General features: G+C 35.7%; 1 protein-coding gene across 1 annotated transcript in view; it reads right to left on the bottom strand.

Annotated features, from left to right (window-relative positions):
* Positions 1–18861, bottom strand: part of ACYP2 (acylphosphatase 2) — a 232381-nt gene extending 213520 nt beyond the window's left edge. The window contains exon 1 of the mRNA XM_027865452.1: positions 18662–18861. Coding sequence (XP_027721253.1) covers positions 18662–18821 — 160 coding nt within the window. The 5' untranslated portion in view covers positions 18822–18861. The remainder of the gene's footprint in view (positions 1–18661) is intronic.
* Positions 18862–23078: the final 4217 nt, after the last annotated feature.

Consider the following 23078-nt stretch of genomic DNA (forward strand, 5'->3'; position numbering starts at 1 on the left):
CAAATCTCAGCTCTGGCTTTGGGGAAGTTATTTAACTTCTCTGAGCTTCAGCCTTCTCATCTGTAAGATGAGGAAGTTGAACTAGATGTCTTCTAAGGCCCTGTCTAATTTATTCATGGATCCCCAAGAAATCTGCAGATCTCAGCTTAAGAACCCCTGTTCTAAAGGGGGGAAGCCTGATCAGATTAGGAAATAATAAGACTAATGATCAGACTAAAAGAAGGAATAGGCCTGACTGACTTAATTAATAATAGTTTCTCTTGAATTGACCTTTGACCAGATAGAAAGGAGACTCTTTAGAGGAAGTGGTTAAGGAGACATTCAATGGCTTTAGGAAAATGATTCTCAAGGGTGTACCAATTTTGTTGTTCAGTTTCAGTCGTATCCAACTCTTCATGCCCCTGTTTGGAGTTTTCTTGGCAAAGACACTAGAGTGATTTGCTATTTCCTTCTCCAGTTCATTTTACAGATGAGGAAACTGAGGCAAACAGGATTAGATAACTTGTTCAGGGTCACACTGATGTGTGAGGCTGGATTTGAACTCAGGCCTTCCTGACTTCAGGTCCTGCACTATATCCACTGTACCACCTAGCTGCCCTAGGGAGTGCCAATTTAGTGACTATTACTATTTGATAAACAAATTGTTGCCTAGACTTTCCACCCCCTTCTCCTGTCCCTGTTTTGTATTGATTATGGAATTTGTAACTGTTCTTGAACCCTATCCACTGTAATTTGGAAATGCTTGGGTAGAGGGATTTTTAAAGGCAGGATAAAATTCTGTCCCTTTGGTTTTTCTCTCTAAGCAGAGATGCTTTGAAATATTTAATTAACAAATTTGTCTCTGGCAGATTTATACCTAAAACACAGAGTAGAGAATTTTTCTTTCATAATTAAATGGTACCTTTGGACTTAGATATGCCACACTTGACAAAAACCAGCATGACTTTGGACTCCCTACTCTGAAAGATGTCCATGGCCAACTAAATAGAGGTAAGGAACCTTTTAAATTCCTACAGGAAGATTTTATTTGTTTGAAGGTTTTTTTAAGGGTATAGTGTCCCAGTCTTATTGATTCTTTATATAGTGTCAAAGAAAAGGCCAAGTCTGTCAGGCACACTAAGAAATATTTGTTCATGTTTCTATCCATAATCAAGCCTGTCATACCCGACTTTATTCGTGTATGTGGATTTACTCTGAATTCAGATATGTAGTTCAGTAATGAGTAAGATCAATTACATAGAAAAACCGGGAAGCTGCTGAAAAATACCCAGCGAAGCTGGAGTAAGAGGCATTTGGGCAGCAATAAGCTGCAAAACTATTCAGGTTGTGGCTGAGGCCAGAATTCTGTTGGCCAATGAAGTCTAAAGTTATGTTCCTAGTTGGGTGAGCCTTTAATTGAGTTTCATTGATTGGTGGGATTTGTTTTTTGTTTTTTTTTTTTCTGTTGCGTGGTTTTTTGATTTGATTTTTTTTTGTCACATTCCCCATTACTAATAAGAGAGTATCCAGAGGTATGCTGGTAAATGTTTAACATTTGGCTCTCTAGAAAAAAAATGCACACATGAAACATCTTTAAGTTTGACCAGCATTATTTCCTCCATCACTTCCTTAAATCTAGATAATAAACAAAAGAATAAATTAAGCTACGATTTATAGCATTTTCCAGTGCCAGAATGAGCTGGCTTTAGCATACTCAAGTAGCCAACAAGGTCCAGAGTCCTCCAGCATAAGAAATGAGGCATCTAAAGATAGAGATGCCTTTGTATCAAAAATGACTGTAAAAATGCAGAGCAATAGTAAGGGCTACAGAAACAAGACCAGATTTCCTGTTTTATGGATGAAGATTAGATCCACTGGCTGGTGAAATATACAATTATGTTTCTCTTGTCATTGAGATCTAAAGCCAGAGTCCCCAGGTGGATGAGAATGGAATTAGGCTCTTTTACAGGTTTGGTAGGCTTTGAGAACAGGTCCTTCACAATATGTTAGGTCAGACCTGGGTGTCCAACTTTGGAAAAGGATGGATAGGCCCTCGGGGATTAGAGCATATAAAAATACAACTGCTCCAGGAAAGGCCAGCATTTATATCTCAATTACTTCAGAAATGAAACTTGCAAATTCTTAGACAAATTGAATTGGTATTTTAGGCTAAAATTTTTCAGAGGAAGCATCCTTTAATCTAAAATAATAGTTCACTCAACAGATTTTAGGGAAGCTATGTGAATGGTTGTTTGCAACAAAATATTTATTTTTATCGTTCATTTGAGTCTATTGTTATTTCTTCCATAAAAGGATGTTTAATACCTAAAGATAAAAAAAATAAAGCTAGTTTAAAAGTTTTTCTCTCCAATGAATCCAAAAGCAGAGAAAACCCTCTAAAACTGTTTTTGCAGTTTTCAGCTGCTTAAGAAACCCATCCTGTAGGTATTGTCCTTTTAACTTTTTCTCTTTTCTCCAACTTGAAGGGGGCTTCTTTAACTCTTATAAAAATAGCCTTAAGGAGAGGTGTGCTTTAAGGGAGAAAGCCAAAAAAAATTTTTTAAAAAGGTTATATTTCTTTTTTTGTAGAGAAAAAAAAAGATTTGCTGGACCCCAGTGGGATTCTCTGAATGATTTGGCAGAATTTGATTGCCTATTATATTAAAAGCAAAGTCAACTAAAAGGAATAGAACAGCCTATGAAGTTGACAGGTCATAAAAAAGCAAATTGAAAAGACTGAGGGAGAGAGAAAGAGAGAGGGGGGAAGGGAAGGAGTGAAAGAGAGAGAGGGACAGAGGGAAAGAAAGAGAAAGAGGGACAGAGAGAGAAAGGGAAGGACAGGGGAAGAGAGAGAGAGAAACAGAAAGAGAGAGACAGAGACAGACTGATTATGTCAACAAATCTGGAAGTTTCACCTCTGATCGCCCAGGAGTGAAGTTAAGCAACAGATTTGAGATGCATAAGAAAATTGTGCTAGCTCACTGACAGATTCAGTGGAGAAAAAATATATAGGACTAGCAAAGCAATTGGAACATTTGAAAGCAGTGAAGTATAAGGTAAAGAAATTACGTTTTAAAGTGAAAAACTGAAACAATACAAAGAAATGGAATTCTGCGATTTACAAAAATCATTCTAGGTCAATCAGAGTCTGTAACAGGGGAAAAAGACTTAAAAGTAGCTTAAATTGACAGTCTAATCGTGAAGCTGAATTTAAAAATACAATAAGAAAAATATAAAGATACTCTTGACAATAGAACATTTGAAAAAGCAACTATGCCTACAGCAAATACACAAAAGAATAGGCATTGTTTATAAACAGAAGGGAAGACGACAGTAGTAGGCAGGGAGAGACTAAAGATTAGTGAGAAGGAACATATTATGAAGGAAGCAATTTTCTGGCGAAGGGGGAATCAAATGGGGACAATCTGTGTTATAGACAGTAATGACAGCACATTTTATAGCTATGAGGTTAAAGTGATAATTATTCTATATTGCAACCAGAATAGAAAAACAAAACTGAGAGATAAAAGCCTGGAATGCTTTTCTGTGCAGATAATTTACAGATGTACTCAACTGTATTAATTTTATTAGATTGGTAATAATTTTTGCTTCGTGTTTTATATTTTATTTCATTAGATTGTTATGTTCTATGTATATAAGTTTCTCTCACTATAATTTTGGAAAACAGACATACAAAAGGGCTGATAATATTTGAGAATGATACCTAGAATGGGGTATATTTATTCAAGTAATCAAATAATCTCTTCTGCTGACCTTTGATCAAGAAGAAAGGAGAATCCTTACAAGACATTACAAAGATTGAAAGATTTTAGGGAAATGACTTTTCAGGGTGCACAAAAAATTAAGTGAATACTTTTTATTTGATGAACTAAAACTATTGCCTAGATTTTGTTCATGTCTGATATTGGTTGTGGAATCTGTCTTTGTCCTTAAACTCTATAAATTTTAACTTGAAAATTACTTGGATAGAGAAATTTTGAAAGGCAGAATGGATTTCCTTCCCTTTTGATTTTGTCTAAGAAGAGATACTTAGAATTAATTAACTTATCTTTAGTAGATTTGTGTCTAAAACATGGTACAAAATTTTTCTTCCATAATATGCAATTATGTTCAGCATATATATACATATATGTATATGTATATATATGTATATATGAAATATATGAAGGCACTAGCAGCTGGAGGGATCCAGAAAGGATTCAGAGGGAAAGAAATATTTGAGCTGAGCCTCTAGGAAAATCAGGGTTCTAAAAGATGGAATAAAGAGAGAAAGAGCCTTACAAGAACGGTGAAAAGATAAGAAATGGAATGTCATGTGTAAGGAGCTGCAAGCAAGCTAATATGGCTGGACCACAAGGTATATGGAGAAGAGAAATATCTAATGCTGGAAAGGGGGCCATATTATGAAGAGCTTTAAATGCTCGACAGAGGAATTTATATTTGATCCTAGAGGACATAGACATTCAATGATTCATAGCTACACAACATTCCCAGGAGAATATTGGGGTTTAAAAATAAATTGTGTGTCAGAGAGTAGTTTACAGTTGTTGACATTGAAGCACAATTTCTAATCATAAAATCCAACTTACTCTTCCCCTTTCATTCAATTCTGAACCCAGCCCATTGTCCATTTGCAGTGATTGTCCAAGATACATCTTCTGATAAATTAGCCTAATGAACTTTCTATCCAACTGAATGTCATAACGTGGGCAAAAGACACTCTACGTGCCTCACTATAGAGACTCTGGGGTTTGATGTAATCAGAATGCCATAAATAAACAAGAGCATGTGGACTACCTCCTGATATATAAGGAATCCCTTCTGCATTTTGGTCTCCACACGAAACATATTCCATAATTGTGGTGAACCCACATATCCCTATTTTATTCCTCATTTAATATTGATAATCAGAGGGTCACTGAAGAAAACCATTTCCGTAATTACATCTATTACTATGTATATGGGCCACACACTTTGTGGGAGAAGGGCCTCAAGGTAAAAACTGTTGTCATTAACAATTCTTGCAGGCTCTTACTTTCTCTATACCTTTCAGTAAATTATGTGGCTGAAGTTCTGATATGCCATAAAGTATCATTTGTGAAAGGCTGACTATTCTGTTCTCACAGTTTAGATACCCTTGATACATGTTGAGCAAATTCTCAGTTAGAGATAAGAAAGTATGCATGTGGGTCAATAGTTGCTGATGTTTTCTCAATAAGCTTTCTGGGTAACAATACTGTCTGACTTTTTCTAGTGTTTGGTATTTTCATCTCTTTGAAATGTCTCTTAAAAATCAACCCCTTGATGCTTTCAAAATTGTGTCACTTCCAGCAGAAATCTCTTCTGTTGATGCTTGATTTGGTCCAACTTCATCTTCTTTAGTGTCATTTCCATTTCTTCATATAGTACACATTAGCTATAGAGATGATGAATCTAAACATTCCACTGTCATCCATGACGAGACTAGACTGCAAGAGAAATACTGACAAATCACTTTCATTTTCTACCTAATTGCTATCCTTCCAGTTTTATATATAAATGACCTTAGATCAAACTGGCTTAGCTGTATCTCATGGTAAGCTTTTTTCAGGTTCAATTTCCCCTCCATTTCTTTTTTTCCCCACATTTATTTATTTTATTTTTAATTTACAGAAAACGAACATTTTCATAATATAATATGATAAAAAGATGACTGCACATGAAACTGAAAATCTATTATGTACAACTTGCTATTCCTTTTAAATATATAATAAAGTTATCATGTAAATTTCTTTCTTTTCATTTTTTCCTTATTTTTTTCTTCCCTCCTCCCTGCCGCCCTAGAGATGGCTACCATTACACACAAACAGGTATATATATGTAAAATTATTCTATACATATTTCTATTCATCAGTTCTTTTTCTGGATGCAGATAGTGTCCTTCTTCATATGTCCTTTATAGTTATTTTGGATATTTATAGTAGTCAAAAAGACATTCATTTAAAGTAGTTCTTAAAAAATATTGCTGTTATTGTATAAAACATTATCTTCTGCTCGTTTTGCTCTTCACTATCTTGTGCAAGTCTATCCATGTTTTTCTAAGATCATCAAGTCCACCATTTCTTACAGCACAGTAATATTTCATCACAATCGTATATTACAACTTGTTCAGCCATTCCCCAATTGATGGGCATCCCTGCAATTTCCAGTTCTTTGCCACCACAAAAAGTTGCTATAAACATTTCAGAACATACAAGCTCTTTTCCTTTTTTCCTAATCATCTTTGGAAACAGACCTAGTAGTGGTATTGCTGAGTCAAAAGGTATAGGCAGTTTAATAATTCTTTGGACATAATTCCAGATTGCTTGCCAAAATGGATCAGTTCACAATTCTACCAACAATAAAGAGGTGTCCCAATTTTTCCACATCCCCTCCAACATCTATCACTTTCCCTTCAATCATTTTTAGCCAATGTGGTAAGTATAAAATGATATCTCATGGTTGTTTTAATTGTATTTCTCTAATCGACAATTTACAGTATTTTTCATACGACTATAAATTGCTTTGATTTCTTCATTGGAAAACTGCCTGTTTCATAACCTTTGACCATTTGTCAACTGGGGAATGACTCATATTCTTACAGATTTGACAAAGTTCTTTATGTATTTGAGATGTGAGACTTTTCTCTGAGAAACTGTCAATAAGAATTTTTCCCAATTTTCTGCTTTCCTTTTGATCTTAGTGACATTTTTATTTGTCCAAAAACTTTTTAATTTGACGTAATCGAAATTACCCATGTTATATCTAAGTTTGCTCTGTATCTCTTGCTTATTCATAAATTGTTCTCCCATCTGTAAGTCTGATAAGTAATATGTTTCATTTCTTTTATGAGGCAAGAGCACTTAAAATTATTTGCTGTCCTCGCACAGTGTTTTACAAAGGTGGATTATTTTTTTTTTACTACATCAGATATGCCCTTGGCTTCCAGGGCTCTCCATTTAGCAAGGACAGCAACTGTTTGCTGCCTGAGGTAGTTTCTGAGCTCTTTTGGTTTTCTCATTATGGTGTCAGCTTTATAAGGGCTAGAACTTCTGTAAGAAGCCATTATTATCAATAATCTATATCTTTACCTTTGTAGACTACTATGAAAACCTTAAAGAGCTATACAAATGTGAGTTATTACTATTATTATTATTATTATTTATCTTTGGCCATTCCCATTTTTTAAGGTCCACAGCTTATTTTAGTAGGTCAGGTTGGACTTGGAGTTATATGCAATGTTAAATCTTTACCTATACAGTTTCTTCTAATTTGTTGTTGAGTTTGATTTCAGAACTGATTATTCTATGGCTGATTCTAAAATAATTCCTGCATTAGTAACTAGCTAATACCTATTTGTTAAGATATACTAAATTTCATTTTTTAAAATGTTCAATACTATGTCCAATGCCCTCCACATCTCCTCTTGACAAATATACTCAGAATACATAGGTGTGAAGCTTCTGAATAGTCTATAACTCTTTGGCTTCTTTCATTTCTTAGTTGGAAGCCAAATTTTCCAACATACTTTACCAAAGTACTTCCCTTGGTACACCTTTCCATAGAAGTCACTAAGTATCAATGTATATATTGACTTGGTTTGGGGGAAATCTTATTAAAAACTTCATACAATTTATTCACTTTCTGTAACACTTGTTGCTACATATCTTGCAATTATGCAATTAACTTCATGATATTCCTTAAGTATATGCTAATCATGCCTTATGCAAGGTAAGATGGACAAGGCAAGATGAACATGAAAGGATAATTCTTGGGGCAGCTAGGCGGCACAGTGAATAGAGCTCTGGCTTTGGAGTCAGGAGGACCTGAGTTCAAATCCAGCCTCAGACACTTAACACATACTAGCTGTGTGACCCTGGGCAAGACGCTTAACCCCGATCACCTCAGCAAAAAAAAAAAAAAAAGAAAAGAAAAAAAAGAAAAGAAAGGATAATTCTTATTGCCCTTACAATCCCTAAAGAAAACTTCACCAACTCATATGGTTACATTTATATATCAGTATAAAAATTCATTTCTTCTATTAGTATTTTGGCTTGCTGATCTGTCATTTGGAGTAACAATAGTTAAACTAAGGTTTACATGCAATACAGAAACAATGTCATTCTTAACACCATCTGCACCCTTTAACAATCCCACTCTACAACTGAAGAGCTGAGTTGAGTAGAAAGGAATCCAAGTGTTGCACAGAACTGAGCACTATTGTACAGGGTATGAGCCAAAATCAATAACATGATTTTGGGCCACACTGAGAGGCATAATGTCCAAAACAAAAGGGACAATAAGTCTTACTTACACTTTATCCTCATCAGGACATATCTGAAGTATTATGCTCAGTTCTGAGCATTACATTTTAGGAAGGACATTAGTAAATTAGAGAGCACCCAGAATTAGGTGACTAGAATTGTGAGATGACTAAAGATCAATGTCATACAAGTACCTGTTAAAGGAATTTGGCCTAGAGAAGAAAAAAATTATCAGAAATGTTAGCTATCTGTAAACATTTGAAAGATCTTCACATGAAAGAGGCGTTAAACATGTTCTGTTTAGCCCTGAAGGCAAAATTAGCAATAATGCTAAAGAGGGGCAGATTTTGGCTCAGTATAAGCATAAATTTCTTAAGAATTAAGAGAATCTGAAAGTAGAATGGGCTATCTTGAGATGAAGTCAGTCCCCTTTGTTACTACTAGCAAGGTATGCTATAAAGGATTTTTTAAAATTAGGGGTTTGATTAAATGGTTTTTGAGGTCCCTATCATGATTCCACATTTTTTCCTTGATAAATTACAATGACCAAAAAATGTATCACTTAATTACCAGTCTACTAATGGCCTACATGTAAACCCAGTCTATATTTAGACATTCTAGTCAGAAGACACAATCCTATTGCTGGAATTATACTCAAATCTTTTCCAGTTTAGAAGAACCTACCAGAACTTGCATTACAGTGGCACATCCTTTATTAATCCAGGATCATCTCAAATATATAGAGAGCATTGTCAAATTTATAAGAATGAGCCATTCCCCAACTGATAAATGGTCAAAGGATACAAACAGGCAGTTTTTAGATGAAGAAATCAAAACTACATAGAGTCACATAAAAACATTCCAAATAATTATCTATTAGAAAAATGCAAATTAAAATAATTTTGAGATCTCACACCTATCAGATTGGCAAAAGTTATAGAAGGGGAAAATGACAAATGTTGGAGGGGATGTACAAAAATTAGGACACTAATACACTGTTCGTGGAACTGTGGACCGATCCAACCATTTTGGAGAGCAATTTGGAATTATACCCAATTATACACTTTGACCCAAGAATACCACTATCAGGATCAGGGGAAAAGGAAAAGAACCTATATGTTCTAAAATATTTATAGCAGCTCTCTTTGTGGTGGCAAAAAACTGGAAACTGAAGGGATGCCAATCAGTTGGAGAATGACTAAACAAGTTGGGGCAATACTACTGTGCTATAAGAAATGATATGCTCAATGATCTTAGAAAAACATGCAACGACTTGCATGAAATAACGAAAAGTAAAATGAGCACAACCAAGATAACATTGTATATAGTAATAGCAATACTGCTCATAGAATAATTATGAAAGACCAAATTATTCTGAGTATTATAAATACTCAAATCAGCTACAAAGTATCTATGAAGGAAGATGCTATCCACCTCCAGAGAAAGAACTAATAAAACACAAGTATGCATAGTATAATTTTACGTATATTTATAAATCTGTATAAAATGGTGACCTTTTCTAGTTTAAGGTGGGAAGGAAGAGAGACAGTTTGGAACTTCAAATGTAACAAAAAAAATTAATATAAATTTTTTTTAAATTTACAGTACATAATAAATTCTACACAATGCTAAAAAAAAAAAAGAAAATAGGGTCACCTCTATGGCAAAGACACATTAAAGTAGGTCTTTTGTAAAATACAAATATAAAGCTATCTATAAATAAATACAAAATCACATTTCAAAGTTAACTATGAAGGATTTTTGTCTTTTATCTTTTGTCAAATTCATAGAGATCTGAAAGCGATCTTAGAAAGGATCCAACCCACCTCAATTTAAAGATGAGGAAATTGAGGCTGAAAGAAGTTAAGCAATTTGTCTAAGGTCACACAGCTAGTAATTATCTTAGCTGGCACTGAAACTCAAGTCCTCTGACCTCATAGCAAGAACCAGTGTTCATCAACTCAGCAGAAAAATGGCAGGCCAGAGATGCACAACTGAGTAAATGTTATCTAAAATGGGCAATGTGTTGGTTTCTTTTGCTTCTTTTAACAAAAGGGCTTTATTGAAAGAATAGGAAATTAATTTTCACATGCAAACAAAATGAATGCATCTGGAATGTAGTAACCTTTGCCAATTTGCTAGATATAAGGTCAAATCTCAGGGTTGTTTTGATTTGCATTTCTCTTATTATTAGTGATTTGGAGCATTCATTCATATGATTGTTAATTGTTTGGAATTCTTTTAAGAACTCTTTATATCCTTTGACCACTTACCTATTTAGAAACGGCTTGTCATTTTGCCAAATGCTCATCTGAGAAATGTGACAGAAAGATTTTTTCCCCATTCAACTGCTTCCCTTCTTATTCTACATGCATTAATTTTGTTTGTGCAGCAGCTTCTCAATTTCATGTAATCAAAATTATCTACTTCACATATTATAATCTGCTTCTATCTCTTATATGGTTAAGAACATGTATTCTAAAAAAAAAAAAAAAGAATATGTAACCTACCCACAGAAGTCAAAGGCATATGATCTATTTCTCTTCTAATTTTTAGGGTACTATCTTTAACATTAAGGTCATGTAACTAATTTTGAATTTATTTGAAATATGGTATAAGAAGTTGGTCTAAGCTGAATTTCTGCTGGACAGCTTTCTAATTTTCTCAGTTCTTATTAAATAGGGAGTTCTTTCTTAACTTTCAGGTTTAAAGAATACTATGCCATTGAATTACATAATTTCTGATTTCCCCTTTTTTAGTATGTTCCATTGATCTACTTACTTCTCTGTTTTGAACAAACACCAGATTATTTTGATGAGCACAATTTTATAATTAAGTTTGAAGTCTGGAAGTACAATTTCCCCATCATACTTATTTTTTTAAAAATTTCACTTGATATTCTAGATCTTTTGTTTCTCCAAATGAATTTTGTTATTATTTTTAACAAGTTCCATAAAATATCTATTTGATAGTTTGGCTCGTTTAACATTAATACTATAAATTAACATCAGAAGGACTGTCATTTTTATCATATTGGCCCAGTGATAAACACAATATTCCTCCAGATATTTAAGGTACGCTGTATTTCTTTAAGAAGCATTCTCTAATTGAATCTATGGACAAATTTTGTATGCTTTAGAAGACTGACCCCCTGATATTTTATGCATTTTGTAGTTAGTTTGAATAGGATTTCCTCTTAAGTTTTGTTATTATTATATAGAAATACTGTTGTTTTTTTCTGGGTTCGTTTTGTAGCCTACTACTACTGAACCATTGTCTCAATTGTATCTTTGCTAACTGTCTAGTGTTTTCTAAGTAAACCATCAGATCGTCAGCAAAAAGGAATAGTTTTATCTCTTCTTTGCCTATCTTCACATCTTAATTTCTTTCTCTTCTCTTATTACAACTTCTAGCAATTGCTATTTCTATTTTTACTGATTATTTCTAAAACTACATGAAATAATAGCATGGAGAGTGGGCATTCTCGCTTTACTCCTGTATTTAGTGGAAAAGCTTCTAGTATATCCTCTATTTCATCTAATGTTTGCTTTTCATTTTAGATACATACTTTTAATGATATTTTATAAGATCTTTCTAAGGCTACATATTGAAAGATGTTTAGCGTAAGTAAATGGTATATTATATCGGATTTTTGTGTGTTTATTGAGATAATCATGTTGTTTTGGATGTTTTTGTTTCAACATGATAATATTGATTGGTTTCCTAACACTGACCCATTCTTGCATCCTTGGTATAAATTCAACTTAGTCATAATGAGTGATTCTTAGATAAATTGTTGTAGTCTGACAGATTTTTATTTGAAATTTTTAAATTGATTTCATCAACGACATTGGTCTACATTTCTCCTTCTTTGCTTTATCCTTCCCTGGTATTATTAGTAGGACTATATGTGTCTCACAAAAAGGAGTTTGATACTGCTTTCTCAGTTTTTAAGAATAATTTGTGTAGTGTTTCCATCAATTTTCTTTAAAAGTTAGAAAGAATTCTCCTGTCAATCCATCAGATCCAAGAGGTTATTTTCCTTTTGTTAGGCTACTTCTTCATCTTTTCCGGAGGTTGGATTATTTAAGATCTTTATTTGGACTTTTGTTAATTTGGGTATTTTATATTTTTGGAGGTAATCTATTTCTCCTGTACTCTTAGTTTTGTTAGCATATAACTATGCATATTAAGGTCTACTGTTTTTAAAAATTCTTTCTGGTTTTGCTGTGATTTTTATCATTTCCTACTTTGTTGATTTGATTTTTTTTCCTCTTTAGCTGAAGGTTTATCAATTTTGTTAGCCTTTTCAAGGAAACAGCTTTTAGTTTTATTTATCATTTCAATAATATTTTTGGTTTGCAATTTATTCATTTCTCTAATTTTTAAATATGTCCTCTTTTGTGCTCATTTTATGCTGGTTAACTTGCTGGGATTCTAGTTTTCAAATCCATATTTATTTAAATCTCTATTTTATTAACATATGGTTTTAGGGATATAATTTTCCCCTGAGAACTGCTTTAGCTGTATCCCACAAATTTGGAGAAAGTTTCATCATTGTCATAGTCTTTCACATAATTATTGTTTCTATTATTTGTTTTTTGGCCCATTCATTATTTAGAATTTAATTGTTAAGTCTCCATTTGGGTCTGTTTTGTTTGTGTTCCCTGAACTTTGTGGTCCCTAAAGTGAAATAGTATTTTTATTATATTATTATCTATAAAGGATGTTTAATCATTTTGCCTTTTTATATTTATTTGCAAAATCTCTGTAACCTAATACATGGTCAATTTTTATAAAATATGTATAGTTATCCCTTCCACATCACAAGGGTTAGGGGTGTGGCACCCCCATGATCCGGAAAATCCATGTAAAATTTTTTGGCCCTTCCTTGGTGCCAGAGAAGAAGTCAGAATTACTATGGTATTAAAAGATAAAATGTTGATATTATACAATACTATACATATATTTTATGCATTTCTGAGTTTCTAAATTTTTTCTGTGTCATCTGCTGGCCTTTCCATGTCATCTATGGCTTCTCCCAAACTCCTCAAAAATTCCCATTTAATTTTCTATGCTGATCTGCAATATAGCAAAACCATGAAGGGAAGTCACGATATAGAAAGGATAACTGCATATTGTTCAGGAATCACATTCTGAAGGTATCATAAATCTTTCAGCTCTATTTTTCTCAGAAATTTGTTAAATTCTATACTTTTCTTTTTAACCTGTTGGATCTTATCAAATCTAGGCAAGAGACATTAAAGTCTCCTACTATTACTGTACTGTCTCTTCTTATAATTCAGTTAACTTTTCCTTTATGAATTTAGATGTTAGGGTATTTGTAACATATGTTTAAATACTTATATTGGTTTGTTGTCTATGGTTTCTTTCAAGGTAATATAATTTCTTTATTTATCTCTAATTATGTTGTGAATTTTTGTTTTTGTTTTATTTAATACCATGATTGCAATGCCTGCTTTTTTTTTTTTTTTAGATATCCCTGGTACCTAGTAAATGTTTCAGCCTCTCATTTTTATGATGGAAGTATCTATGTTTTTTAGGTCTGTTTCTTGTAATTAACAATTTGTGGGGTTTTGTTTTCTTATCTAATCCCTCACTTGTATTTTACTGAATTATTTAATAACTCTCACTTAAAGTTATGAGATTTTGGTTTATATTTTCCTCCACTTGTGTTTCTAGTATTGCTTTTTATTTTGGATTAAGAATTGTTTTGTTTTCTTGATCTTTTAATATAATATTATCTTTTCAGTTATTTTGTTTAATATGCCTTTATTCAACCTATTGATTTGAAATCTCACCCTCTTTCCCCATTTCAATCTTTTCCTTTGCCTCCTCACTCATTCTTCTATAGCCACTCTTCTTAATGAAAGACGACAGGAGTTTATTTTCCCTTTACTGTTTGCTGCTAACTTGATTATGGTATATCTCTCATTTTCCTCTGTCTTCTACATCCCCGGTCCTCTTTTATGTACCCATCTATTCTGTAGTTTAGTTGCAGAAATGACATTGATTCACATTCACCTGTTGGTGGGAAGGAGTAAATTGCAAGGTTTAGTCCAGAGTGTTTCAGGCCTATTCCTCCTCCTTCATTTCTTCTATTTCTTTGAGTATTACTTTCACTTATACTTTGTGTATTACTTTCAGCTTGTGTATTTTTAGAAAGAAATTTCTACATAGTCCCTGTTATTTCTTTTTTTATCCTATAAAAGTTCTTCACTTTCTTATTTTTTTCTCCTTTCAATAGTTTCTAGAGATGGAGTGATTTATTTTATTATTTGTGCATTCCCTGGTAGTTATATTTACTTACTTTCCTTGTGTTTCTATTCATTGAGGTGTCTGCAAGTCAAATAATCTACTTATATGTTGGGTTTTTTTTTTTAAGGAATTCTTCAAGTATCTCTCTAGTTGAAAATCGTTTTTCATTGATGATTAGGTAAAGATTTGCAAATTTTTTCATTTTGGATTATATCTTAAGCTCCTTTGATTTTTGGAATATATCATTCCATTCCCTTCTATGGTTTCTGGTGGATCCAGAATACTCTTGTCCTTAGAATTTCTATTTCTTTATGTTTAACATAAAGACAGCTAGGGGGCACAGTGGATAGAGCACTGGTCCTATTTCATCATGTTGGTTCAAATTCCTTTTTTTTTTTTGTACTACTGATTTAGAAACACATGCAGTCATTTAACTATCCTTGTATCCACCATCCCTTCTGTTTTAATGCCCTCCCTACTGATTTTTCTGCTTGTGCTCAGGGTTTTTAACTGAATTTTCTTCCTCCTAAGATTGATGTTTTTGTCTTTTTCTTCCTTTACTTCCCTACTGCTATTTCCTCTCTGATGGTGGATCCCCTGAGGGCTGGATCCCAAAGTTTTCTCATCTTCCTCCCACATTGGAGAATTCATTTTTCACTGGTTTCAGCACTAAAGTGAAATCTTGGTGGACAGGATGATTCCGGATAGAATACAGTCCCTTTTCCTTGAGGCCTGGTGCAGCACCCTGTCCCAGTTCCCTCTATTTTTCAAGTTCTGTAGTTAAATGCTGCAATGCCAGGCAAGACCTGCTCCCACCTTCCTATACTTTCCCCTTCTCTGAAAATGGGTGGGCAGTTACATCTGCCACTTGTTGCCACAGAATGGTATGGAAAGGTCAGGGACAGAATATACCAACAAAGACTATAGCAGCATCAGGGAAATTGTTGAGTAGCCGGTTGGATTGGCATTCTGCCAGAATATGGGGGTTGATTGGTGAGGGAGGGGGTAGTGTATACATTAGAGATTCAATTTCTCTTCTGTTAATTCATAAGACTACTATCTTGTCAGGCTTCTTGGTGTCTTGGCTATTGTAAACCATTTTTTTGTTATTTGAGGGGTTTTTTTTTTGCTTTAACATTAGCTCATAATTCCCCTTTTGGTGAGTTTTTGAGTTAGTAGGGTATGGAGAAAATGTCTAGTCCTCCTTGTTGTCCATGTAATCCATAATTTCCATCAATATTTTTCTATGATGCTGTATGGCCAAGTCATGGAATAATACATTCTTCAAAGACATAAAGTTGTAGACAGTAAAGAAGTACTTGGTAAAAGTAGGCAGACAGCAGCCCATTTAATAATAGGAGAAGCAGAATAAAGGATATCATTAGAGAGATACAGTACTGGAATAGAATGTGGACTAATTAGGTAACAACAAGGGACACAAAGGGTCTCAGAGAAAAGATACAATGGGGAAGATAGAGATAGAAACAATACGGCACAGACCTGGAGGAGGCTGGAAACAGACGGGATGAAGAACAATGGATTGAAATAACATTTAGTTTTAATATTTTTGATGTAGCTGTTGCTATTCCATTTACATTTTGAAGTCACTATTATTTTCATGATTTTACTGCACTTGTCACCAGTTACCTATATCATTCTGTCTCTGTATGTTACTCAAACATCTTCATAGTAATTGTTTCTTATGGTGCAATAATATTCTATCACATTTATCTACTACAGTTATTTAGCTATTCCCCAGTTAATGGCATCTACTTAGTTTCTAGTTATTTGCTATTATAAAAAGTTAAAGGGAGGACAGCTATTTGGACATGAATATAAAAACAAAAAGCACCAACATTTTAAAAAAATTATATTCATGGCAAAAATTACTATGAACAAATATGGCTCCAAAGAAGAGATATAAGAAGACACCTAACCCCACTCTACTGAAGTGGAGGGAGGTCCACAGGCATGGCATATTGCATATATTTTCAAACTTTTTAATGTACTGTTCATTTTGCTGATTTTTTTGTCTATTTTTCCTCTATTTCTTTAATAATAATAGTGAGATATGAGATGGATTTCTGGGAAGGGAGACAATAGTAGAAATTCTGGTGATGTAAATATAAAAGAAATAAATTAAAATTTATTTTAAAAATTTAAAAATCTAAAAAATTCTATTTATAAGATTTATTTTTCCACCATGACCTTATGTTTAATAATGTATATTCTCTTTAGGAAAGCCTTTCATCAATCACTACATTCACCAAGTTTCTCTCCTTTGAATTTGCTGATATTGAAATGGGGGGAAAAGGCACCAAGGATAAAGGTCACATGGCTAAGTTACATGTGTTTTGTTTTTTTGTGTGTGGTTTAAATAAACCCTTTTCCATATGTAGCCTAAGTGCGTGCAGGGAAGTTGAGGGTCCTTTGCAGGGGATCTGAAGGACCCTTTGAGGGAAACAAAACAAGACAGCCAATAGAATTCCTAGAATTTCCTTGGATGAGGGGAAATAAGCCAAAGAGATTTTTGCCACACCCAAAATTATACCGAGGTCCTCATAACATGAAGACACTCCAAAACAGATTATGTAAGCCATACAAAAATCTCAAATCTGTTTCACATTTCCTTATGCTATATCTAATAGAAGATATATCTTAATGTGTAAAACATATCTTTATAACTCTCCTAGCACCCAGCACAGTGATTTGAACATAGCATCTGCTTGATAAACAGTTGTCTTAGAATGAATAAAATATTGATATTTTACAAAGAGCTCTCTTTCACATAACATATCCCCAGCCAGCAGCTATATAACCCTCCCCAAAAAATGCCTCTGTATATTTCATGATGCTTGTTTCTCATACTATGGTGCTACCCATAAGTATGCTTATATACTGTATGTCCAAGAAATGCATGGAAAAAAAAAAGAAAAGAAAAAATCTTCAATACTGCCAACTCTCTCCCTGGAGACACAGGAGTAATTCATCCTAGGGGCTCAGATTTTTCAGTTGGCAGTGTTTTAAAAGCTCTCCCTAGGGCCATTTTTAGATATTGCTGAATATACTTCACTGAAGGTATTTAGGTCTTTCCAGTCTCTTTGCCCTCAGCAAGCAGGCGGCCTGAAAATCAAAGGCCCCATAGTTCAAATGAAGAGAATAAAATAAAACAATCCCTTCCTCTTTCCTTTCTTTTCATCCTCCCTTCTCCCCTTCTTGATCCTATCTCCTGTCTCTTTACTTCTCTCTTCACATTCATCTTCCCTATTTCCCTTCTCACTTTTCTCTCCCTTCTCCCACCACCTTCCTCTCTTCCCATCCCCGACTCTCTGCCTTCCTCCTTCCCTTCTCCACTTTTCTCTCCTCTCCCTTCCCACTTCCCCCCTTTCTTCTCTCCTCCTCTTCCTACTTTCCTCTTTCCCCTTCCCCACCTTCCATTCTCTCCCTCCTCCACTTTCCTCTCCCTTCTCCTCTACCCTTCTCTTTCCCCCACTCTCCACTCCTCCCTTTCCTCTCTCTCCCTTCTCCACTTTCCTCTTCTTTTCTTCTCCCCACTTTTTCCTCTCCTCTTTCCATTTTCCATTCTCCCCCTCCCCACTTTTTTCCTCTCTCTTTTCCTTTCTGCCCTCCCCCACTTTCTTCTTTCCTCCGTCCACTCTCTACTCCCCCCTCCTGTCTTCCCCTCCCCCACTCTCCACCTTTCTCTCCCTTCTCTACTTTCCTCTCCGCTCCCCCGCTTTCCTCTCCCCTTTTCTTCTTTCCTTTCTCCTCCCTTCCCCACTCTCCACCTTCCCCTCCCTCCTCTACTTTCCTCTCTCTCTTTTCCTCTCTTCCCCCCCAACTTTCTCTTCTCCTTCTCCCTCCCCCTCCTCCATTTTCCCCCTCCCGGGGGAGGGGCGCGCCTGTTTTCCTGCGCATGCGTGCCTAGCCTCCTTCCCGCCGCTACTGGATGTGGTGTCACGGCGGGGTAACGGGAGGACTCCCCTCGGCCTGGAGTCTCTTACACTGGCCTTCTCTTCTCCCCCACCCCCTGCTGACTTTGACCTTTTCCGCTTTAAGGGCAAAGATGCGGCTGAGGGCGAAGGAGCGTCGCGTCCTACCCTGTACTCTGCCGAACACCTCGTAGTCCACAGATTTGAGGGTCCTGGCGGTCGACATAGCAGCGGCGGCGGAGGATCCCAGTCCGTGGAGCCGCGAGAGGAGCCGGGAGACTGAGGCGCCCAGCAGGGGGAGGAGGAGGAGGGGAGGGAGGGGAGCCATCGGTCACAGTCGCGCCGCCGGCGCGCCCCCTTCGGCATAACGGGGACGGGATCGCGCAGGGATCATGCTTCTGGGAAAAGCAAACGAGCCTGGGGCGGCTGGCAGGGGCCAGAGAATCAACTGAAGATCATGGGAAGAAGTAATGGAGAACAGAAACACACGCTCTCCCACCGTCCTGCGGCACAGGCAGGGACAGGTTTAGTTCTGTTTGTACCTGATGTTTGTCCAACATTAGGACATTGGGTGCTAGACCTCGTGCTCGGGAAGTGAAAGATCGGACTGCCGAGGATTGAGGAGTTTTACTGCTTTGGCTATTGCCAAATCTTGATTCCCACCTCAGCCCCATAGATGAGCCACTTGCAGGCTCCCTGTTAAGCTAGGGAGTTGTTTTGTTTTTTTTTTTGATAGTTACGTGAACTTAAAGATGGACTCCAAATGGACAGTTTTGGAATTAAGTAAAAGGAAAACTTTACCTACTCCCGTTTTACGGATAAGGAAAATGAAACCCAGAGCGATTAAGCGAGTTGCCCAAGGTAGCATGGCTAGTAAATTAAGAGGTGGTATTTAAATCCAGGTACACTGATGCTAAAGCAAAGGACCTGAGTTCAAATGCCACCTCTGTTAGTACCAACTCTTGTTATGGAACAGCAATTTTTTTAACGTGATGGATCACCCATTCAACTCCATAAGTATCCACTATATGCAGAATGCTAGTTAAGGCTCCAGGAAATATACAGTGGATAGCCAAAGTAGCAGCTCTCATGGAATTTAAGGTTTGGGAAAGAGATAAGATGCACTTGCTGACTATAACATACAAATAAGATAGGTTCAGGCAAAGTACTTTGTCAGGTCCAAAAAGGTAAAGTTAGGATAGGCTTTTCGGAAGAAAAATTGTAGCAGGTGAATACAACATGTTAATGTATATTCTTTATATTCTAAAATTTAGAATTATCGCTCACATTCAGTAGCACTTCAAGGCTTACAAATCACTTTCCTTAAGGCAGTCCTGTGAGATAATATGCTAAAATGACTCCTGCTGGCAAGGATCTTAGGAGTAAGAGTCAGGAGGAAAGATCCGTGCATCCATGTTGCTGTATATAAAATAGATATAAGGCAGTAAAGGTGGGAGTGGTGAGGCTATGAAAAGGCTTAATGTAAAAGATGGTGCTTGAGATGACCCTTGAAGGAATCCCAGGATTTCTGAGAGAGTGAGGAAATTCAAGGCATAAAATAACCAATACAAAGGCATGGAAGTGAGACTCCATAGGACAACAAGATCAGTTTGGCTTGACAGCAGTCTGCATGGAAGTGGAGGTGGGGACGGAACAATGTGCTGGAAAGTTACACCATATTATTTACCGAGAGTCACACATATAGTAGCAGGCAAGGTCTTCTGATTCTAAAACCAATGAACTTTCATTATGTTTATAATTCCCTTATATTTCAGAAATTTCCCACCGAATCTTTCCATTCTTCTTTCCTCTTTTCCCCCTAATGAAAGACAGAATTAAAAGCATAGGAAATGCAAAAAAAAAAAAAAAAAGTTTAAAATCACCTTTGAAATAAACCACATTTCTCATATTAGGAATTATCAACTTCCTTAATTTTACAAACAGAATCATAATTTGAGAGTTGAAAGGTACCTCAATGGCCATCTGGTTTAACTCATAGATAAAAGGAATCCCTCACTAAAATACCTGACATGAGTTATCTAGCCTCTGCTTGAAGACGTTGAAAAAGGGAGACCCTACCACCTGTTGAGGCAGCCCATTGCAGTTTTTGATAGCTCTAATTGTTAGGAATTTTTTCCTAACATAAGTCTAAATTTGTCTCAGTAACTTCTACCCAGTGCTCCTGGTTCTTTCCACTGAGACCAAATCAACTCTAATACTTTTATTCAACAGCCCCTCCCATACCTGAAGATAGCTATCATGTCCACCTGAGTCTTCTCCAAGCTAAACATCTCCAGTTCCTTCAATTGATTCTCATATCATCAATTCAAGGCCTTTTGATATCCTAATTGCTGTACCCTGGATACTCTCCAGTTTATCAATATACTTCCCAAACTGTGGGTCCCAGAACTGAACATGGTACAAGAGATGAGTTCTGAAAATGGCAGAGTATAGTGGGACCATTACTTCTCTACTCCTGGAAGTTATACCCCTCTTAATGCAGCTGAAGGCACCATTAGCTTTTTGGCTGCCAGATCATACTATTGACTCATATTGAACTTGTAGTCCACCAAAACCTCAAGATCTTTTCCAAAAGTACTGCTTTTAACCATGCTTCCCCATATTATTCTTGTTAATTTTTTTGTGTCCAAGTACAACATTTTACATTTATGCTTATTGAAGTTCATGTTGTTAGATTCAGTGTCAACAAACATTTATTATATGCTTATTCTGTGCTAGGTACTATGCTAAGAGCTAGAGATACAAAGAAAAAAATCAATCCCTGCTTTCAGTTCACATTTTGATGATGTGACAACATGCAAAAAATTATACATATAAGAAATGGAATATAATTTCAGAACAAAAGGACTTATGGTTGGAGGGACCATGAAAGGCCTCCTGGCATGACAGAATTTTAGCTGAGTCTTCATTGAAGCCAGGAGACAGAGGCAAGAAGGGAGAGCATTCCAGGCATGTGTCAAGTCAGTGGGATAAGGCACAGTTTGGAGATGGAGTGTCATGTTCAAGGACTAACAATAAGGCTAACACTAGGTGGTAGAGTACATGTTGAAGAGTAAAATAAAGAAGATTGAAAATACAGGAAGGGTCTAAGTTTTCAAGAATTTTAAATATAAAGGAGGCCCTTATTTTTTATCCTAGGAATATTAGAGAAACAGGAGAATTTATTAAGAGAACGACATGATCAAATCTTTACTTTAGGAAAATCACTTTGGCAGCTAATTGGAAGATAGATTGGAACAGGGAGAGATGAAGTAGGGAAACCAACTAGAGTTTATTGCAATAGTCTAGGAATGAGATGATGAGTGCCTGTGCCACTATGGGTAGCTCTGTGAGTAGGGATTAGCAGACACATATAGGAGATGTTGTGAAGGTAGGAATGACAAGACTTGGAAATAGATTGGATATATGAGTTAGGAAAAATGAGGACATGATGTTATAAATGCTGAGGTCACATACCTGCATGACTGAGAGGATAGTAGTGCCCTAGACAATAATAGGGAAGTTGAGTAGTGGGGAGTGTTTGGGGGAAAAAATAAGGGATTCTTTTTTGAGTATGTTGCATTTGAGAGACCTATGGCACATCCTGTTCAAGATGTTGGTGTTTTGAAATTGAAGCTCGAGAGAAAGATTTGGGTTGTATAAATAGATCTGAGAATCATATGAATAAAGATGATAATTAAACCTCTAGGAGCTTATAATATCACCAAATAAGATAATACAGATGGAGAAGAGAAGAGAACCAAAGACACAGTCATGGGGAAATACCACAATTAGAGTATGTGACTTGAATTATGATCCAGCAAAGGAGGCTGAAAAGGAGTGGTCAGAAAGGAGAAGAACCAAGAGAGAGCAATGCCACAAAAACCTAGAGAGGATAGAATATCCTGGGGACAAAGGTAGCCCTAGAACACCATCAAGATTCTCTTAGACCATGATACTGTCATCCAGTCTGTTAGCTATCCTTATAATTTTTGTGTCATTGGCAAATCTTATAAACATACTTTCTATGTCTTCATCCAAGTCATTGATGTGAAAGAAAAAATTCTGTATTCTGCTATATTTAGGCTCAAAGTCTATCAGATACAATTTTAATAATGCTATTAGTATATAAGTATTACTGCTTGGGAGAGGAGATTCAAATAGCAAAGTTACATCTGCCAATTAAAATTCTATCCCCTCAGGCAAAGTCTTCATGCATTTTCTAGCATTCAGAAGCAAAAGTAAATTTCTTAATATTCAGTAAGTTAATATTAAGGGTTCAGAGTTTAGGTCAATCAATAAACCAATCAACATACATTTATTAAGTACCTACTATTTGCCGGACACTGTGCTAAGCACTGCCGATACAAAAGAGGCACAAAAAGGCTCTGCCCTTAAGGAACTTAAAATATAATGGGGGGAGGCAACATGCAAACAAATATATACAAATCAATATATGTTCAGTTAGCTAACTGAAAAAAATATAGACACTAGAAAATATGTTTTAATAGCCCATGGTTCTACATCCTGAAGCAGAAGAAAGAAAATATTTAAAGTATGCCACCAATGATACATTTGCCCCAGC

This window comes from Vombatus ursinus, unplaced genomic scaffold (assembly GCF_900497805.2).
Source record: "Vombatus ursinus unplaced genomic scaffold, bare-nosed wombat genome assembly UNPS02014778.1, whole genome shotgun sequence".
Lineage (NCBI taxonomy): Eukaryota > Metazoa > Chordata > Mammalia > Diprotodontia > Vombatidae > Vombatus > Vombatus ursinus.